The sequence below is a fragment of the Lutjanus erythropterus genome, chromosome 1 (assembly GCF_056507025.1).
Source record: "Lutjanus erythropterus isolate fLutEry1 chromosome 1, fLutEry1.hap2, whole genome shotgun sequence".
Taxonomy (NCBI): Eukaryota; Metazoa; Chordata; class Actinopteri; order Lutjaniformes; family Lutjanidae; genus Lutjanus; species Lutjanus erythropterus.
In genome coordinates, this window is record NC_139317.1 from 29,264,715 (window position 1) to 29,285,555 (window position 20,841).

At 41.4% G+C, this 20,841-nt stretch overlaps 1 protein-coding gene across 1 annotated transcript in view; it reads right to left on the bottom strand.

Annotated features, from left to right (window-relative positions):
- Positions 1 to 662: 662 nt before the first annotated feature.
- The window catches only part of kif26ba (kinesin family member 26Ba), a 110,390-nt gene continuing 90,211 nt past the window's right edge, over positions 663 to 20,841 (bottom strand). Inside the window, exons 12-28 of the mRNA XM_084719206.1 lie at positions 20,560 to 20,731; positions 18,762 to 19,091; positions 18,475 to 18,651; positions 17,858 to 17,996; positions 17,505 to 17,757; positions 17,286 to 17,387; positions 16,907 to 17,034; positions 15,627 to 15,806; positions 15,145 to 15,461; positions 14,127 to 14,766; positions 11,956 to 12,896; positions 11,436 to 11,671; positions 10,805 to 10,951; positions 10,263 to 10,477; positions 6,433 to 6,698; positions 4,419 to 4,569; positions 663 to 3,145 (exon numbers count right to left, since the gene is read on the bottom strand). Of these exons, the coding sequence (XP_084575332.1) occupies positions 2,997 to 3,145; positions 4,419 to 4,569; positions 6,433 to 6,698; positions 10,263 to 10,477; positions 10,805 to 10,951; positions 11,436 to 11,671; positions 11,956 to 12,896; positions 14,127 to 14,766; positions 15,145 to 15,461; positions 15,627 to 15,806; positions 16,907 to 17,034; positions 17,286 to 17,387; positions 17,505 to 17,757; positions 17,858 to 17,996; positions 18,475 to 18,651; positions 18,762 to 19,091; positions 20,560 to 20,731 (4,543 nt within the window). The 3' untranslated portion in view covers positions 663 to 2,996. The remainder of the gene's footprint in view (positions 3,146 to 4,418; positions 4,570 to 6,432; positions 6,699 to 10,262; positions 10,478 to 10,804; positions 10,952 to 11,435; positions 11,672 to 11,955; positions 12,897 to 14,126; positions 14,767 to 15,144; positions 15,462 to 15,626; positions 15,807 to 16,906; positions 17,035 to 17,285; positions 17,388 to 17,504; positions 17,758 to 17,857; positions 17,997 to 18,474; positions 18,652 to 18,761; positions 19,092 to 20,559; positions 20,732 to 20,841) is intronic.

Genomic DNA, 20,841 nt, shown 5'->3' on the forward strand with positions numbered 1-20,841 from the left:
TTTTAGCTCATCCAGAGGTTTGGGTTCCCAAAACATCCACTGTGAATTACACAAGGATATGTTTAATACTGGACAATATATTGGCATTTCACTGAAAATAAAACAGTTGTATTTTTCTTCTTCACATGTAAAAAATGTTTTTAAGTCTGTATTTGACTAAAATTCCTGGAATGTGCTTAAACCTCATAAACTACCCTGGATGTGAATGTTTTAGAAAACCCAAACCCATTACACTCTCCGACAGGAACAACAGGAGCAACTGAAATTAAAACAGAAAATATATAAAATAAAAATGAGCGTATATATGATATGTGTACAGTATATATATATTTATATATGACATGGGTTCAGCAAAGTATGTACAGTTATTTTTTATTTTCCTTAAATGCATAGTAACTTTTGAGATCATAAGGTATAAATAAATAAGAACATAATAATAACAAGCAACTCTGCTCTCCTGAGCTCAAATAAATAAACCTTCATTCATGACTGGCACGGTGAAACTGAAACTATCAGAGATGTCACAGGGTGACTTTGCTCACTTCCTGTGAAAACACTTCACGGGTCCAATCTGTCAAAAGCCTCTCAGTCTCTGGGGTAATTTTCCTACAAGGAGTCTACATGTTGTGGCTGTCACTGCAGGTGTACACCCAATGAAATTACACAGCCAGGAGAAGATCACAACATTTTAAGACATCTCCTGTTTCTGTGACAGTCCAGTGGAAAAGATAAAAAAAAAAAAAAATCTGTGAGGTCAAAGATAAATTTAGCACTAGGATGCTTTTGACAGATCACACCAATATCATTAAAGTCGGCGTCTATTCCTCCTTTTACCTCTCAGACAACAAACTGGATCTCCCACAATGCTCTCTGCTCGCTCAGCAAAGGGCATTCGGAGGAGATGGTGGTGATGTTGAGAGCAGACGTGATGACGGCGATGTAGAAGAAGCATTCGAAGGGTATTTCAGAGGGAAACAGGCTCTTTCATATATTTATATTTGTACAAACATTTAGATCATAAACATCTCAAGCACCATAGATAATAATATTAACAAATTATAAGTGTTGCTATCCATCCAAAAAAATGGAACCAGGCAGAGATCTTTGTCTCTTAATTTGGTCGTCATCCTTGTCTTTCTTTAGTTCTCTTTCATTTCTTTATATATTTTTTAGTTGTGACTTTATAACATCTGTGTCCTTTCAATAAAAGACAATACTGGGATTATTTAAAAAGCCCATTTGTAACCATAATTGAAGTCCCAAATAAGTATTTCTGGACTAAATTCACTACTTTAATCTGATAATACAAGCCTTAAAATTGAATTTTTAACACTGTATATCAATGAGCTTCCTCACAATTTACTCTTACATATCTCTTCAACTTATGTCCATTATCCTACTGTCATACATAGTCTCTACATGGTCCCATTGCACTCAAATAAAAAAGGATACCTTATTATAAAACACGCACATTGACAAATCATTCAATTTCTTTTAGGATAGAGCAAAACAGCACAGATACAAATAACAGACAGTCTGCCTGTCAGTCAGTCAGCCTGACAGTCAGTCAGTCGATCAATGGATGTACTTCACACTGGATCAGAGAAAAGACAGTTTCATTTCCACTCCTGTGTGACTCAGACATCTCATTGCTTTGTGAACATGAAAAAGCCATCACATCAGGTGTATCAAGGGAAACATACCGTACAGATGCCCCAAGGGGTCAAAATTCAGGTGTGCTCTATTTGTGAGTGAAGTCAAAATAAAAACAACCACCACAAGAAATTAGCGTTAGGTTTTTTTTTTTTTCTTTGTTTAAACACACATAACTCTGTGTCCTGGAAAAATCATTTTCAAATTTGACTTCTGGTCCTTGGAACAAGTTTGTTGCTTCAAAGAGGGTTTGTTGTTAGTCTCCATGTTCTGTAAGTCTTTTTTAAACCCTATTAGTTGGGCATCCAGTTTAAATTTAGTCTCATCTCTCATCAGTGTATCATTCAAACATACAGTATTAGTTTATGATAAAGTGAAACACTGACCCACAGTAAAACACCACATTTAGAAATGGCTATGAATTCAAAGATTTTCCAAGGACACTGATCTTTTGTGTTTTTTTAATTTCTATGCTAGCACCATACTTACTGCATGTACACAAATTCAGAGAGAAAGAGAACTGGTCGTGGTATTGTTGAAATGTTCACAAGGCACTTATCTAAATCATTTCTCTTTGTCCTCCTGTCTCTCTCTTGGTCAGTCTCTTTTATTAACTGCACAACACCATCAGGCCATTCTGTAGTCAGCACTCTGGATTTACAGCCAATGGCTCTCGTAAACTCTAAAAAGTGCTCTTCTGAAATGATGGCAGATGGGAAATTGTTCTTCTCCTCTCCTGCGCCCTCGTCTTTATCTGTCTTTGTTTAAAAAATGGCAGCTTTTGTTCCTTTATCTCCACTCCTTTCCTCTGCATACATTCCTAAATGTTCAACTGAGTCTAAGAGGAGTCTCAGCAGCCCAATTATTCACTTCTCTGGAAACCGTGTGGCGTGTTTGATGTTTCTTTTCAGACTCAGAACCGTCTGTCTACCCCTTTGGGCAGCCTTATTTATCTGATTCAAAGTTGCCTGTCCATTAGATGCTGTTTAATGTCTGTTTCTGAGGCTGTTTCCAAGCCCTGGGAAAGAATCTGCAGACTCATCTCTCTGTTGGTGTGTTAGATATCTCTGTATATCTCCATTCCTTTTATCCTTCCATCTCTCCATCCATCTGTCCCTCTGCCTACTTACATCTGGAGGAGACATGAGGGTGACATGCAGGATAAGTCCATCCCAGTATCGCCCCTTCCAACTATCCACTCATCCAGTGAGATGTGTTAGTTTAGGAGATATTTTCTAAAGGTGTTTGCTTAATCAGGGGCAATGGGTCCAAATGTCGACATCTAATTGAGTCCAGCTGCGTGTCTGCTTGTCTGTCCTCCAGCTCGCCATCCCTCGAACTGTCTACCGATGTCTTGAGGACACGTCAAAGCAGGTGATCATCATGAGGTGGGCTTTACAGAAGTTGACTCTGGTCTCCAATTTGTCTGTCACAGTCTCCAGAGCTTCCAAATACTCCAAAGAGTCCACTTCATAGGCCTGCTGAAGCTCAACTGGATAAGCAGAGAAAAAAATGACACCTCTCTAAATAACTGTACTATGTACTTTGTTTATGAGCATGTAAGTCATTTTAATGGATAAGTCAGGTGACATTCTATATTTCTTAGTGTCAACAAATTCCACAATATGAATATAAAAACCAACAATTAATTAATCCAACCAACAATTATTGTCTGTCTTTCTTCACATCAGTTAGCCACAGTGTTTACATATGATGGGTGACATATTTCTTCATTATAATATCACACACTGTAGGTTATTTTGATTTGCTCTCAGATACACTGCCATAGTACCCAAAAATGTGCTATTTACTCCTCTAAGGGAATTTAATCAGCCTCTTTTTGAAAAGGATATATGTATGCATCTTCAGAAGGAACCAATAGGCTTGGGGACGCAACAGGGTAGGGAGGTCTGAAAGTACTGTGACAGACTAATGCTTTGTTGGTTTTGGTCTTTCCATTGGATTTGTTGGCAATAAAGAAATATAGAATAAAACCAGCCTTATTTTTTTTTTAAATGCCTTTTTAGACAGCAGTTAATAATGATATAAAGATTAGGTCTCAACAGCAATTGACCCTTACTAAGTCCCGCCCCTTTTCTCTGTGTTCCAATAACACTAACTCCAATTGAAGCAAGCTACAAAATCATTGAAAACCTTTACTTTCTCCTTTCCATTTTCATGTTAGTAGATATGCTAACTGGCGAGCTCATCTATCTTGAAAGGAAAACCACATTTTGAAGACGGGTAAAATTCATTTTGGGGGAACCTGTAAAAATGCCATATAGTCACACCTTACGTTAACCAATGTGTGCAAAATCATTAGCTAGCTAGGTAGCTAGTGTTTTGCTAACTTTAGGTAATTTAAGATGTGTTAAAATGCATAATTGTCAAAACTATATGAGCTTAGCACATAGCATACAGGAGACAGTATGGAGACAGAGGTTCCACTGGATAACAAGTTTGTTCAACTGTTACAGAGCGAAAAGGGGGGCAGGGTCATTCAGATGAAACTGCCATCACACTCTGGATATGCAGAGTGCTCTTGAATTTCATCAACAGGCTAACAAGAAAAATAGAGATAAATATGTTTAATAACTTATGATATTGATAATATCTTTCTAGTCAGTCATCAATTTCTATTCCAGTCGAGAACGGCTAGTGCAGAATAACTGATAAGACAAACACAGAGACAGACATATATCAAGACAGTCACCCTGTCTCTGTGTCTCACACACACACTTGGATGTATCAGGGTTCCTACTTACACTCAGTGGTCCATTTGTGTGGCTCGAGCATCAGGTGCTGTTTGGTTTGTTCCAGCTCCTTCTTCAGACACTGATACTTGGCTCTGACTTCACTGATCCTCTGCTGTCGGTGCTCCAACAGACGCAGCTTGGCACTGACATACACCACCTCCTGACATGCGGACGGAGGACAGACAGACAGACAGACATGGATCTTATTCACCTTTACTGATCTGGAGGAGTGTGTCGTGAAGCACACACAGCTGTCTTTCAGAAGCAGCCTGCTTAACATTCACACAGGTACATACATTCACACCTCATCGACTCCCAGTGTCGAGGACGCTTGGACACTGAGCGGCTTCACTGAATCAGTCGGGGGTTAAGTGGCTTTTTTAAGGCTGCTGCAGGGAAAATCTATATTTCATGGTTTTCTCTCCCACCCTCTTTCCCAGAGCTCACAAGCCCCCCTCCCCTGAATACATAAAGGTTTAAGAGTAGAAACCCAAAAACCTGCACAATGCATTCATTTGCATTTGAGTTTTACAGCACCACTCTGTATTCTGCTAAACCCTGGGAATTTTTAATACTTTCTGAACTGATATTTCACAAGTAACACAGAGGGAAATAAATGTAGACTTATTGGGGAAAAAGCTCACTTCATAAAGAACATAGTGCTAATGTTGATTCATACATTTTATGAAAATCTTTAACAGTGTTTTTAAAACTCTTTTTTTTCTTAAAGGGATAGTTAGGATTATTTGAAGTGGGGTTGTATGAGGTACTTATCCATCGTCAGTGTATTACCCACAGTAGATGCTGGTCAACAAGCCCCCACTTTGGAGAAACAGAGAGGAGTAGCAGCCTGGAAGCTAAGCAATAGCATAATGCTGTGGACAGGGTCAGCAGCCAAAAGTATTTTAACCAGGTAAAAAAAAAAAAGGTCCACCTACAAAAATCTATATCAGTTTACATGTATGTAATATTTTGATCAGACAGCCTTTTATGATGGGAGACCGCCTTTCTATAAGCCAAATACTTTTCTCTCTCTCTTGCTCAACCAGACTCCATTGGTGAAATCAGTAATTTTACACTGCAGAACATGGGAGTTGTTGGTCTACCGCTCTTTCAATAGGTTAGTTTGTTTGTGTTATTGTGTGGCTTCATTTAAAAGGTTAGTTCAGATTCACCAAAGTCACACAATAATGCAAACTAAGTAACAGACTGAGGCAGCAGTAGATGAACAGGTATTACGTTTTTTGCAAAAAAAAGAGTCCAGTTTGTTATACAACAGCATTTTCACATCAGAAAAGGCTGTCTGACAGAAAGGTAGAGGTGAAAAGAGGTGAAAATATTAAAAATACATAGTACACTTAAACTGATATTGATGTTTTAAATGGTCCTTTTTTAAATGGCTAAATTATCTTTTGTTGCTGACTCTTTCTACAACAGTACATTGTTTAGCTTCCTTGCTAGGATTCCCCTCTGCTTCTCCAAACGGGGGCCGTGTCAGCCGGCGTCTGTTGAAGGTAATACACCGATTATCAATAAGTACCACATACAACCCCACTTCAAACTATCTGAACTATCTCTTTACACATACAGTAGCTCACATCCCTGATCCCTTTTTCTATTCCAGTTTCTTCCTCTTCCTTCCTTCCTTCCTCTTTTCTCCAGCAACAATGTCCAACATAACACTTATTGCTTTTTAATATCTCCCACAAAGACTATTTATGAAATAATTTTCATTGATGCCAAGTACAATATGTCCTCTGCCCTCTGGAACTCCTTTTCTGCTCTTTGGCTCTCAACCACCTTCACTTTTCTCCCCACATCCACTCTCCATTTTCTGTCACTCTACCATCATACAGTGTATTCCCTTCACACACTGTCCCTTAACCCTTTCCTGCTTCATTTTTGGTCCCGCATTTGTTTCCAAATACTTCCCCCCTTTTCTGTACCATCCCTTTTCTAGCCTCATGTTACTCTTTTAGCACACTTGATGCGAAGGAGTTTATTTTTCTGTTTCCTCTCTCACCTTGTTTCCTCCTTTGTCTCTCCTCTTCTGCAGTCGCTCAACGTCATCTATCTCATATACCTTGATCTCAAAGGTTTCTGTTGTCGCAGTCGCTCCCCGGATGTTTGAGGGAGCTGGTGGCCCCAGTGGGCCATCTACCCAACAAGCACCTGGGCTAGAGGAGGAGGACGAAGAGGAAGTGATGGCCTGTTTGGACGAGCGGTGAGAAGGTGAGGAGGAGGACGACTCTAAGGTCAGTGCTGGGATCAGACGACGACGCTGGAGACCTGAAAGAACAGATAAGATGAAGTTAATAAAAAATGTTTATTATAAAGTGTTTTCATTGAAACACATTTGTTGCTATATACTGGAACCATTAAACTCTTATTCGTTTATCGAGTAACATGAATATCCAGATTCTTCAGTGCTTATTCTAGCTATGTTTCATTGATTTACTTTTATAATTTGCATACATTTCAGAGCCTGTACTTTTTCACTTTAACTTCAGTAAAAAAGCTGAAACAGTACTTATACTTTTACTAGAATCTTTATTTTTAATCAGTATCTGTACTTCTACTTCAGTACAGACTGCAATTTTGCAGCAACATTAGTAGATCAACACTATCGTATATTATTATATTTTGCTCAAGTATTGGCAGGAGGGTGTTTTTTTTATCGACACATATATTCCATAGTCTTAATATCTTTTTTGTCTATACCATTAGAGGAATAATGGTATTTTTTGAAAGTGCACTTGTTTGATTTCTTTCTGAGAGTTAGATGAGAAGATTGATACTACTCTTATGCCTGTCTTGTCAATATTTGTGTACTGGCAGCAGCTAGCTGAACAAAAACACTACAAAACAAAACAAAACAAAATAGTTGTTTTTTCAGTTTTTGTATGGATTAAACAAATGAGCTATAACAGTGATCATCAGAAGCACTGCTAGGCAGTACCTTTGGACCGAGCCAGCTGATATCCTCTGTTTCCAGTCTTATTGCTAAGCTAAGCTAACATCTGCAGGCTGTAGCCTTATATTAAACAGACAGATAAGAGAGTGGTATTGATCTTTTTATCTAACTCTCTGCAAGAAAGAAAATTAACGCCTTTTGTAAAATGTCAAACTAGCTTAAGTCTAACATATCTCACATAGCTCATATTGGCGGGCTCACTTGGCTTAGTGGTATTTTATGACCATTCAGTTACACAGGATGATTCAGGATGAAAAACCGTGTTCATGTACAACTCAAGTGTCCTTGTGCTCAACAGGAAACCTATAGAATACATATCTTACAGGAAGATAGGACAACATGGATATGAAAGCAGAATACTGTAAGCTGAGGAAAGAGATGGAGATGGATGAATCACTGGAGACAGACAAAAAGGAGAGAACAAAAGAAAAGTAGTGAGTGATTGAAAAAGCAAAATTGGGAACAAGAAACAGATAATGGAGTGTGAAGTGAGATAAAAAGTTCAGTCTTTGTTCATGAAGCTCATAGATAAGAGCAGCAGGTCACTCTCTAATCTGCCCACTACGCTACAATGAACACACACACACACACTCAAACATGCACACACACTTTGCATAGAAATTGCGGGCCATGTGTGCAGGAACGAGAATTATCAGATTCACCAGGAACTGAGAGATAAGGCTCAGGAGAGAGAAAGTGGCGATTTTAATAAGGTTGCGGCTGTCTTTTGGTCTCAGTGTGGCACTGAGAGGTCAAGCAGAGACATTTGTATTTCATTACGTAGTGGGAGGCAGAATATAAGGGGATGGAGAGAGTATGAGGGGTCTGCAGGGAGGAGAATGTGTGAAGAGAGAGAGGTGGATGAATGAGGTATAAAATGTGTGAGAGGAATAGATGGAAAAAAGATGATCAGAGGAGGAGACATGGAAGAGATCTAATCTAATAGAAATCAAACACAAAGAGGAACTCAGCTGGAGATGTGATTAACATTTCGTTCGCTTCACTATGTGGCATATCTGCCCTTTCTTCCTCTTACTATTTATACTCTATCTGCCTGGACTGGGGCAGAATTGTATCCTTCTTGAACACATGCAACAAACACAGAGACATACTTTTTCTTCTGTCTTCTTGTGGCAGTTTAATAGTGAATGTCTTTGAAGCAGAGAATCAGTTGTGGTCAAAGGAAAATGAGAGTGAATGCAGACTTTATGCTGCGTGGCAGCAGGTTAGGCTGCACCTCACACACAGGCATGGAAAGGGTTACTCCAATTTCAAGACACGAGGAAGAGCTGCCTCTGTCCAATCTGATATGCACATATTCATCCTCATGGTTAACCAGTAGACTGTAATTTTGCGGGCACATTAGCAGCCTCTGTGTGGTGTTCTAGTGGATATATATTCATTACAGCCCACACCAGCAGATTCCTTTTACCATTTCACAGATGGGTGGTCAGGGTCACCTTTCCTACCTGGCTCCCTCTGCAACCACAGCTTTCTTCATTTCACCCTGTTCATTGCTTTCTCCTTGTGCTTTTTCATAGAGGTCTTCCTTCATCTTTTATCAGTTCGATCTTACTGTCTTTTCTTTTTCTAATGATTCTGCTTTAAAGCTTCTAATCACATTTCAAAACCTTCACCTCTATGGATTTCATAATAAAAGAATACTATTTTAGGTGCTTTTTCAGCTCTAAAAGTTTGTGCAACAGAAACATTCTTATTTTAATCTATGCAGCTGTCCACATCAGCTTCATGCCTTGCGTTTTAGCTGTGTCTGACAGGCATAAACACATCTGTGTTTATTTAGACTTTTTTTTCAGTATGTATGTAAATGCAGGGTTGGTGCTCAGTACAAAGGCACTGAATAATCCACAATCCACATTTTGTAACCTAGGCAGAGCAGAATGTGGTCCAGAACCAGAGAGCAGCACACTCTGCTCCGGTTTGTAATCCCAGACTCTCCCGTTACTAAACCCAGCAACTGGGAAAACACACAAGGGAACTTCTTAGACCTCTTTTCTGCAGTGTTTATTCATAGACACACTTTTTATTTACTGTCACTATACAACTTAACTGCTTAACTTTAATCCCTCTGCTCTGATCGCCAACACCTGTCTGCTCTGAGCACAGCCACGGGCACTCTTTTTTTTTTTACTGTTCTCTCTTTTGCTCATCCATACCCACTGCACACGCACACCCACTGCCATGTTTATGCCACAATCATATGCTTCGTCTCATGGTTTGGAGGGTTTTGTTAGTTATTCCCTACTTTATTTCCTAGTTCTCTTCCTCCCTCATGTGTCTTGACTTTACTTCCTGTCTTTGTTATTTTCTGTCCCTTTAGCCTTTGTTTCACATGTTCCACCTGTGTCTGTTACTGACATGATGTGACATTTGCGGTCCTGACAAAGGTACACGTGTTGGTTTAAAGTAATAAAAAATACATACTGGGAACAGAATAAAATGAATATAAACAGTAATCTTTGCATTTGTTGATTTAATGCTCTTGTTACCACAGTGTGTAGCTTCATGACCCTCACATAATTGTAAATTAGATCACGCTAATAAATTTTTCATATTTAGATTAAGGGTATAAATAAAACAATTATAATGTTATAATAAGTTTCATGATAAACCTCATTAAAATTTCCATTGACTAGTATTATCATTTCAAAATTTAATTACAACGATAACTGTGTTTGATTGCCATACTCATGGTAAATACTGTCCATCATCAACCAAAGTTAGCAGCAGTCTCACAGATATGTAGGTGCAGCAGTTTTATCAATGACAACTGAAAACACAACACATTATGTAAAAGGACATGATGCTATTTCAAATTGTTGACAGGTTTTCAATATAAAACTGTGAGCTATGCTCACCTGTGTTGCTCCTGCTCTTCTTGCTGCTCTTGGAGCTCCGTCTAGAGGAGGTGGTGGCTGAGCTGTGCTCACTGAGGGAGTCCTGAGCTGAGGAGGTGCTTCCTGTGTTCTCACTGCTGTCTCTCAGCATGCTCTCATAGCCACTGCTGCCTCCGCTGTGGTAAAACAAGGCTGTCTTCCCCATGGCCGGGGGGAGTTCACCACTCAGTACACTGCTGTTAGAGGAAAAATGAGAGCACAGTTGAAGGTACAGTCAGTGTTGATGGTAAATGTAGTCAGTTGATGCAATAAATTCTTCAGTGGATGCTACAGTATATTGACAGAGAAAATTGAGTTTTAGTGTCACTGCCTATTCAGAAGCTATGCCTCTTGGCACCTGTAGGTACCGCCAGTATGGCTCTGCAAGCAGGAGAACTCAGTTTTCTTGGTCAATATAACATGCACATAGGAATTTATTGCTTAAATTAACTACACGTACTATCAACAAAAGTATTTTGTGACAAAGAAATCATTTAAATGTCACAGTGAACTTGAGCCTATACCTGTTGTCACTAGCATGGCCACTGCTGCAGCGGTGTGGTTTTCTGGGAGCTGTGATCTTGCTGTAGGGGGAAGGCAGCGTTTGGACCACTGCTGCCCTCTCTTCTCCCAGGCCACTTCCACCACCTCCTGCTCCAGCTCCCCCTCCACTGAGAACAGGATAAAAGGTAAGAGTTTACACCATGAACAAATTATTTTATATTTCATGGCATTTTTCCATTTTTGTTAATTATAGTCATCATGTACCCTCAAACCTTTTCAAATTGTTATGCCATGTCTGTTATTGATTACAGTCTTACATAACATATGAATGATGATGATGACATGATGAATGATGTATACTGCCTAAAAACTGTCCATGTATCATATTGTATTGGGACAAGGTAATTGTTTTGCAGAGTTTTGAGTCCAAGTGAGTTTCCGGCCTCCTTTATGTACAAAGTTATTTAGCTGTTACTGTAACATTAGCTATGCATTACTTTATTAATTATGATATTAGCCTCCACACCTCTGATATTTATTATTCAATCATTTAATGAACACAATTTATAATAAGTGCTCTATGAATCTTACACAGGATGTCCTGTTAAAAGTAAAAATGGAATGTAAAAACTAAAAGTAAAACTAACTTACCTTGCCCCTGCAACTCCTCTTTCTTCTCCTGGATCTGTGCCTCCTCCTTGGGCATGACTCCTGGAACGGGAGCCTGTGCTTCCCTGAAGGAGTTCTGAGATTCGACCGTTGACAGCTCGGAGAGGCAGCTTTGCAGCCAGGCTTCCCCCTCGACTACGGCTCAAAGACTGGGTGGACCAGGACCCAGGGGCAGGTCCTTGTTGCTGCTGCAGGGGGCCCTGGACTGAGCTCTGGGGCTTAGGGAACAGATACATGGCTTAGGCAGGTAGAAGGTACAACAGAGACCATGGCAGCTTGAATTACTTGTGTTGAGTAATGAATGAATGTACAGGGTGTTCATAAATTCTCTTTACAATTTAACAAATTTATTACAAAAGCAAATGAATAGACAAATCTGTGTCATTGACACCCTGTATTTCTTCTTGTGTAAAATCTGAACCCGCACAAAGAAGCAGTTTGATGAGCAGTCATGTAGTTTACAGATGTTATAAGTGTGTTCACATAAAGTGAAGAAATGTACCTTTCCATTAGGAGGAAGGCTGGAGCTGCGGCTGGCAGCTTGGCTCAAAGACTTGGTGGAGAAGCTCAGAGTCTTGGTGCTGGAGGCAGACAGACTCCTGGCTTTGGGACTGCTGGTCATCAGCAGCTTACTGACGGCTGAGATCTTTGACTGGCTACTGGTTTTGGCTGGTGACTGTGGAGCACTGCTTGGCACAGGACTGGCACTGAAACTGGGGTTGCTGGTGTTTCCAGTAGGAGAGGACACTGATCCAGCACGGGTGAGGCTGCGCCCAGTACGAGGCATGGTGCTGTCCCCCCTCACTCCTCCTCCTCCTCCCCCTCCCCCTTTCAGGCTGCCACCCCTCTCCAGAGAGAAGCAATCATAGTGGTGGGAACCACTGTGGGAGCTGTGGACCCGACCCAGAGAGTTGGTTCTGTTTGCGAGCTGTTCCAACTTGGCACTGAAAAGTCTGCTGCTGTCTATGCTGGAGCCTCGTTGTCTGCCGACACCTGTGGGGCCACATCCAGATACGCCTGCATCATCTGCTGAGTTTCCCAGTAATGAGGGCTGGTGAAGAGGGCTGGCGGCCCTGTTACGCTGGTCGAGGCTGGACTTCCGTACTGGTGGCAGAGGTGGGATTCCTCCCTTCTTGTGGGAGAAAAAGCCCTGTTTTCCAGTTGATCCCCGACGGTCAAGTGTGGCGCGGGGACTGCAGGGAGTTGAAGTAGTGACGCCAAGATTACGGTACTCAACTCCATTGTCTAAGCCATCGTGGCGGTTGAGGCGGTGCCAGCCACGGGGAAGACTGGCTGTGCGGTGGATATCTGGGCTGTAGATACTGGTCAGGCATTCTCCCTGGGCAACAACAGCGATCATCTCACAACCATCCACCACTCGCTTGAAAGAATCTGGAGATGACACAACCTCTCCTCCTGAACTAGAGCTGCCATGATCCCCACCTGGTAATGGAGAAAGAGCAAATGTTAGAGAACATGTAGTTAATTTAAGAATCCTGTAAATCTTTTACTTTGAAACATTTCACAATTTCTTATCATCAGCACATCATAATAACACAATTACCCTTTTCAAATTAATACTGTTTTTAGAAATGAATAAATACCATCAACATGTAATGCAGCAGAAGGCAATTTGAACATACACAATGCCAAACCTACTACGCCCCCCCCCACCAAAAAACACACCAAACATGCACATGTATTATGCTGGGCTTGAAGTGGATTGTCAAAGTTGTCAATGTAGTAACTAGCTAGATTAAAATAAGAAAGCCACAAAGACACAGAGATACAGAATCTGGATGATCCTTGTTTGTGCAGAGTTGGTGTGATTGGATGGTTACATGCAAGCTAACCCTGATTGGTTGTTTGAATTATTTCAACTAAATTTATAATATAATAATATTGTGTCCTGCAGCTTTAATAATGCTATGTGGGAAGCAGGACATTTTTCATCCACGGAAATAAAGACATGTACAATCTTTTCGTGGAATCTGGGTAGAAGGACCTCCAGTTAGACAGAGCTACCAGAGCTTCACGATGTTCATCATGAGTTCAGCCATAGCTCTGAGTAAATGTCATGTTTAATACAAATACTGCATACATGCACAAATTATATATTTTATTAATTATTCTTGTATCCTTGTCATGATCAAGGCAACAAACTGGTAGTGTAACTAACTAACTCTTAAATCTGTAGATACTTAAAAATGTTTTAAGGAGTATTTGCATGTAGTAATAACAATAAAAGACGTTTTTGTTCTAATGGAGTTACTTTCTTCATCGTGATGCTAGGGTGAAATGTTTCTCCAAGCCAAGGAACATGCAGTGATGAATCATGCACACCTTGTTCATGAGGTGTTTTTGTTTTGCAAAGGTCATAGGTTTCACAGTTTATTTTTATGCAATAAATGCAGCTTATTAAGTCATCCTCTCCTTGCGATCACTTAGTTTAAAGTCTTGAATATACTGAGCAAATATATATATATTTTATACAAAAATATATCTGACAGGTGTCGACTGCATCAATATGCCATCCCATGTACCACCAAGCCTGAAAAAAATCATGGGGGGAAACACTGCATGTTATTGGCATAAACAGTAAATCTACTTCGACAAAGCACTTAGGGTATACATGGTCTCTCTGAAGTATTACACCAGTCAGGTCCTGCTTACCATCCCTCTTTGAATGCTCCACCTCCCTCCTCCCTGGCTTCACTTCACACACAAGCTCCTTGGACCTCCCCTCCTCTATGCTGCGCTTCAACCAGGGGTCCTCAAAGCTCATCTCACTGGAGATAGAAGCTAAAATTGGTGCATTAAATTTGCCTGGGTCTTTCATTAAGCCTGTCTTGGTAGGTGAAGAGAGGATGGTCGGTTCCTGTATGACCATGGGTTTGACAGCCACACATGGGTGCACACTGATGGTGGTCTTGAAGGGAGAGAAGTTACCAGGTCCTGCAAGAATTTGGATGTTGGTTTTAGCCATGGAAGGAGGCAGTTTTCTCAGCCTGTCTTTGGTTGGTGTTCCCTTATCGCTCCCGTTCTCTGACAGCACCACCTCTCCTTCCAGACTCCCTCTTCTCGGCGTTTCATAACCGCCCAGTCCCTCCACTCCAAAGGAAAGGCTCTGGTTGGGTTCAGGTTCAGCCAGGGCCTCCCCTTGCTGGCTCTGGGACTGACTGAAGCTGTGGAGAGACTGGTCTGCTTCACTGCCCATGCTGAGATCGCTCATCCAGGAGGAGATGGGTGAGCCACAGTTTGACATGACTGTGGCAAAGGCTTCACTGTCTATCCGCAGCTTGGCCATGGCCACCTACGACAGGACATAATTCAGTTGGGTATGGAAAAAAACGGTAACCATGAAACATTTATTTACTCCTGATTCTGTAAAGCATCTTGTTAAAAAAATAGCTTCAAAAGTGATTTTTAATCTTAATTTGAATTAAAATCATATACATTTGATTACCTGGTAATTTAAAGTTTTATAGACCCCCATCATGAGACAGACTAGCAGCCATTTTGGCCCCACAACCCTAGCGTATGGCCTTTTTTATGATGGCTATTGTTCTTTATTCTGCTTCAAATCATATCAAAATCAGCCACATATGTGAACATTAGCTTTAGTTTAGGACACATATCCACATGCCAAACAATCTTCAGTACAAATGCAAAGCAAGTCAGTCAGTCTTACCTCTGCCATGGCAACAACTTCTGTAACACCCGAGGTTGTTGCAGGACCTGCATGCATGGGATAATCCTCTCCAGCTTCATTCTCAGCAGTACCCCCAATGACACCAATGGCTTGAGAGCCCGAGGTGAGGGCAGCGACAGAGCAGTGGTCGCTGTTAAAGCTGATGATGCTTGTTGGACGACAGGTCAGGCCCTGAGTCTCCATCAGAGCTGTAATATCAAGGTTCTCCACACCTCCAGAAACCACGGTGTACACCAGCTCATCCTCTCCGAGCGAGAGAGGTCCAACTGTTCCTCCAGATACTGCCGCTCCTGAGGCTGCAAGTGGAGGAGGGTGTGAGAACCAAATTTGTTCATTTCCTGTTCCTTCTTCGTGTGGTGCATATTTGTCATCATAATTCTGAGGGTTTGCATATGATTCATATTTTGCATCTCACCCCTCTTTCCTCGTGTAAAAATAGCAGCGTTATAACTGCAACTCACCATCCCTGTGTGTGTCCAAGGGTATGGGTGGGACATCGTCGTCACAGAGTGTCTCAGCTGAGCCCAGGCTGGCAGACAGAGATGGAGTTGGCTCTCTGACTTGTGGGCTCATGCCCACTGGAGAAGTCCTGGACAGCAGGGACTCTGTGGAGGACCGGCCGCTGTCTGCAGCCAAACTGTCTGCAGAATCAGAAACACACATTTGGCATCGTAATTAGATTTATTTTCCGGATGTAGAATATAAGAAAATTGGCATCATAGCACGTTGCTAATTTCAAACCACTTGTTATTATCCAAGCAAACAGTGTTGGGCTCAGGTGACTCAGTATGTGACTATATTTTGTATGCCTCAAGACAGTTACATGAACTCTGTTATCACTTTGTAAAGATCTTGGTCTTAACCAGCAATAACATTACCTGCAGGAGAGATTAACAGTTGAAGAATGGGGAGATGCATATAAGAATGCTTAAAACAGACTGAGCATACATTATTAAGCAGGACCACTGGTTTATCACATCATATGAAAAACAGGAAAATCAGTCAAATAAATAGCAATATTCTAGATGTATATGAACCAGAGGGGTGTAAGTGACATGGGTGGAAATTAGTTATATATTTCAAATGAAAGCTCTTTTTAACGAGTTCCTTCTACTGAAAAAAAAATTGCACAGGTGAATTCAAAACAAATCCAGAGTTATTAATCAAAAACCAAAAGACTGAACACACTGAACAATTTTGATCCAAAAGGGCTTCAGTGCACCCTGAGAAATGTGCTATTGGTAAAAGCCTGTGGATAGCACTTGAGTCAAAACGACTTAATCCACATGTCAGTCAGCCAGGTCAACTATGAGAAGAAGAAAGCTTTTTACTGCTGAACAAGTGTTACCAAGCTTATTTCAAGATGCAGAACATCTTGTTAATGATGAGGAGAACAAAGTAATGCACAATTTAAAGTCACTGCTTAGCTAGCATTCTAGTTAGCAGCTAATGGTATGTTTCATTGTGTAGGCACTCAGGATTTAAGCACAAGAAGAAAGAGACACAGTTGAGGAGGGACAGACAGCCACTGACACTGGAGGTGATGAGACACAGGATGCACAAACTGCAGATGGCTACACACCAGACAGAGAGCATAATGATTTGGTGAGGATATGAATATTCATATCTACTCAGAGTGTCAATGCTCTTAGCCACTGCCAAAGTAAGACTGTGCTACATGTATTTAAAGGTGTCAGTAGAAGCACAATTCTATCTCATAAATGAAGAGAAAGACACATACTGTCTGAGGTCAATGCTTCTGTGGCCTGGCCATCCTGAGCCAGAGTGTGTGAGGACAGAGGGGGCGTTGCTGGCATCACACCCTTCTGGGTGTAGACTTTACACCGCTGGGATGGAGAGGACGGAGGCCTGAGGAGAAATACAAGGATCAAACATTATGGAGCCATTATGTCTTTGATGCTGTTGTCTTCCTATACGTTTAGATGGTTTATTTCCCCTCCTGCAACTCCTTTGTTGCTGCTGTAGTAATAAGAGAAACATCGTCAAGAAGTTATTTTTATGTCAGTGTTTTCATTTTTTTCTAAATGTGTCTTGAAATGTGAATGAAGACAAAAAACCCACAGTTATCATTATTGCCCATATGTGTTTGTATACTTTACCTGTAGTCTGAGGTTTTAGTCAGGCTGGCGATGCCGAGGCGTGGTGATCCTAGCGGGCGTGCCTTCCCATCAGTGTTACCGCCCACATTCAGACTCTCGCGGCTGTTCAGAGACATAATAAACAAGACATCTCATCATGGCTAATAGCAATGTTTGCAGAAAAAAAAGTGCTCCTCCTAAATAAAATTTACAGTGGCTCACAGTAACACTGGTCCTCACCTGTCATTCAGGTGGGAGCTCTTGGTCTTGTGCAGGGGGTTAGATGTGATGCTGCTGCTTCCTGTAACACTCCTTGTACTGGTAACTATGGGGGAACCAGAACCCTGAGCCAGGCTGTGGATCATCGTCTGGGCCAGCTCTGCCTCCTCCACCACCTCCTTGATGTCCTGCAGCTGCTGGTCATTGGTTCTCCTCCTGGAGGCTCCTGCTGGGGAGGAGGGCTGCCCTGCGCCTCCTACCGCACATGCAGAACCTGGAGATGTTGGACAGGACAATGTTTCCCAAAACTGTCAAATGAGACTTGATGCTGAACTATAGAAATACAATTTGAGATATGAAATCGATGAATCAACCTGTTTTGGTTTCTGTATCCAACACAGCAGCAGAGCCAGGAGCAGAAGGAGCTGAACTTGGGACGGCTGAAGATGGACATGGCTCTTGTTTGTCACCTTGTTTGCTCGCTGGAACCTCCTCAAAGGGGAATTTTGCCACCTAAACAAAGGTACAGAATGATGGATGAATAAGGGAAAGGCTCTGTTCTTTATGAGAATACCTGAGATAGTTTGATTTGATTGTTGACAAAGGAAGAACTCTCCACTTTTGTTGCCTGAGTGGTGGTGGGTCAGAATAAACAAGGTCATTTGAGCTGCTAACAACATAAAAACCTGCATTAGTGACAGACAAAGAACAGGGTTCTATACAAATATTTGAATAATAATAATAATGCAGTGCCTTTTCAACTGCATTATTTTGTAACACAATTGAAAGCATATGCTTATTGAAAGCAGCAGAAAATTGCCACTACAAACACAAGCTGTGCCAGCAATGTATGCAGAACAGACCCTTTTTCCATTTGAATAGATAAAGTGTTCGACATCTCAAACCCTCAAATGCAGTTTCAATCACACTAACAGAACAATTTAACTTTCCCTTTATTTACGACAACAAAAGGACAGAAAACCAGCATCACCTCCTCACTGCCATCAATGCAGTCCAGTCTCTCTTGTAGCTCAGCAAAGGTGTTGCACTTCAGGCACTCAGCTCCTTCCTCTGGGACAGGAGCCAACGGCTGCCCGAGTAATGACTGCGAGGGCTGAGGGAGGGGCTGAGTTGGGCCACTGGGCTGGTCCTCCGGCTGGCACTGCACCTGATGGAGCAGAAAACACAGAGAACACAGAGAAGTAAGTCAACTAATGTTTATTTTCAACAAATGTTCCCTGATTGTCTATACTCCAAATGCAAATATATTCAAATTACCTTGGTCTGGGATCCAACTGCCTGACTTTGTTGCTGCTGCTCTGACGTTTTACCTCGAAGCAAGGCGGGGATAATTGGTACAAACTCTGGTGGTCCCTCATTGTCTGTCAGCTCTCTGTCTGACACAGCAGCTCCGTTCGGGCCCACGTAGATGACTGTGTCACATGACTGTTCACTGCTCGAGTATTCGTCGGGGTCGCTGGACAGTCGTAGCAGTGGAAGGTCAGAGTCGGCGTCACCACGGTGATGGAAAGGTCGCAGGTGGGTTGGACGACGCATACGACCCTCCTCACAAGAGCTCTCTCCTCCGGAGGAGCTGGAGGTGTATTGCTGAAGACAGACAGAGACAGGCGAGGAGGAGGCAGAGGAGGATGACGAGAGAGAAAATATTCCCTTTTTAGATTTGCAGAGAGTGTTTTTTTTTTTTAGACTTTAATTGGCAGTTCACACCGGAGAGAGACGGGGAAGATAGAGAAAGAAGAGAGAAGGAAGATATCCAGACAGATGCCGGACCAATATGCAGCCTAGCCACATGACTTAACAGATTTATGATAAGAACTTTCATTTAATCATTCCTACTTCTATCACAAACTTGCACTTTAAGGTGTCTTGTGACTTCAGTTTTTTTGTATTTGGAGCTTTATTTTTAGAGCGCTGAAGCCTTTTTTCTTCAGATGAACTGCGCTGAAGTAAGTGAGCACAAGAAGTGAAAGGTGAGAGTATGACAGCAGCACCACAGGCACATGTGATGCAAAGGGAGAAGAAATGATAAGATCCATGACAACTCAGCACAAACATTCAAAAGAAAAACATTTCAACTTGTTGTTAGGTATACAAAGCCAACATTTTCACACAGACTAAAATAAAATTTGTATTACAATGACAAGATTAAGATTATGAGCATCATGTAGCTGTCTTTGTCTTGGACTTAAGGGAGAATTCTGATTTTTTGAAGTGGGGTTGTATGAGGTACTTACCCATTGACAGTGTATTTCCTACAGTAGATGGTGACCATCGTGTCCTAGTATGGAGTAGCTAAGCAATGTACTGCTGTAGACATGGTCAGCAACAAAACCCATTTTAACCACTTAAAAAAGGTCCACTTAAAAAATCTACATCAGTTTAATTGTATGCTATATTTAGAATATTTTCACTGCTTTGCTGGCTAACCGACATTATATAAGGCATTACCCTCCCCAAAGCCACCAGACTCCCTTTGCAAAAACAATATTTTTACCTCACAGGACATGAGAGTTACATCAGTTAGTTAGTTTGTGTTATTGTATGACTTCACTGTTTTAAAAGGTTAGATTCAACAAAGCCACACAATAACACAAACAAACTCACAAGGCAATGGTTGACCAGCAACTCTTGTGTTCTGGGAGGTAAAATGACTGTTTTTGCCAAAAGAGTCTAGTGGCTTTGGAGAGAGAGCGATATTTGGTTTATATAACAGCGTTTTACTGTTGGAAAAGTCTATCTAATGGCAAAGTAAAGTAGTGAAAATATTCGAAATATAGTGTACACTTAAACTTATATTGTTTGAGTATCTGTGCATTGTACATTTTTCTGCTGTCCATAGGAGTTCATTGCTTAGCTCCCTACAGCGGTACTCCAGCTGTTCTTCCAAACTGGCATCTACTGTAAGTAACACATTGACTACAAAAAACTATCTCATACAAAACCACTTCCAACAACCTGAACTATCGCTTTAATGAACCTAAAGTTTTAGTTTTATCAGATGAAGAGAAATGGTCTCCCAATTTCAATGAAGCATCAAGGTTGGATTCAAACTCACCACAGTGACTTTAGTTTTCTTCTTTTTCATGCGGAGGACGCGGGAAGCAATCTGGATGGTGGAGAGGGTTTCTGAGAAATCTCTGGGTGAGGCAGAGATGTGAGCAATCATGGTGGTCCGGCAGTTCATGTTGCCTAGCGACTCCCTTAGCAACATGGTCAGCTTGCTGTCCCTAGTAACACACACATACACTGAAATATGAGCACTAAAGACACGTCGGAAATGCACACAGTCACTCAAACATGTGACAAAACTGTTCGATTTTCCAGCCGCCCACACACA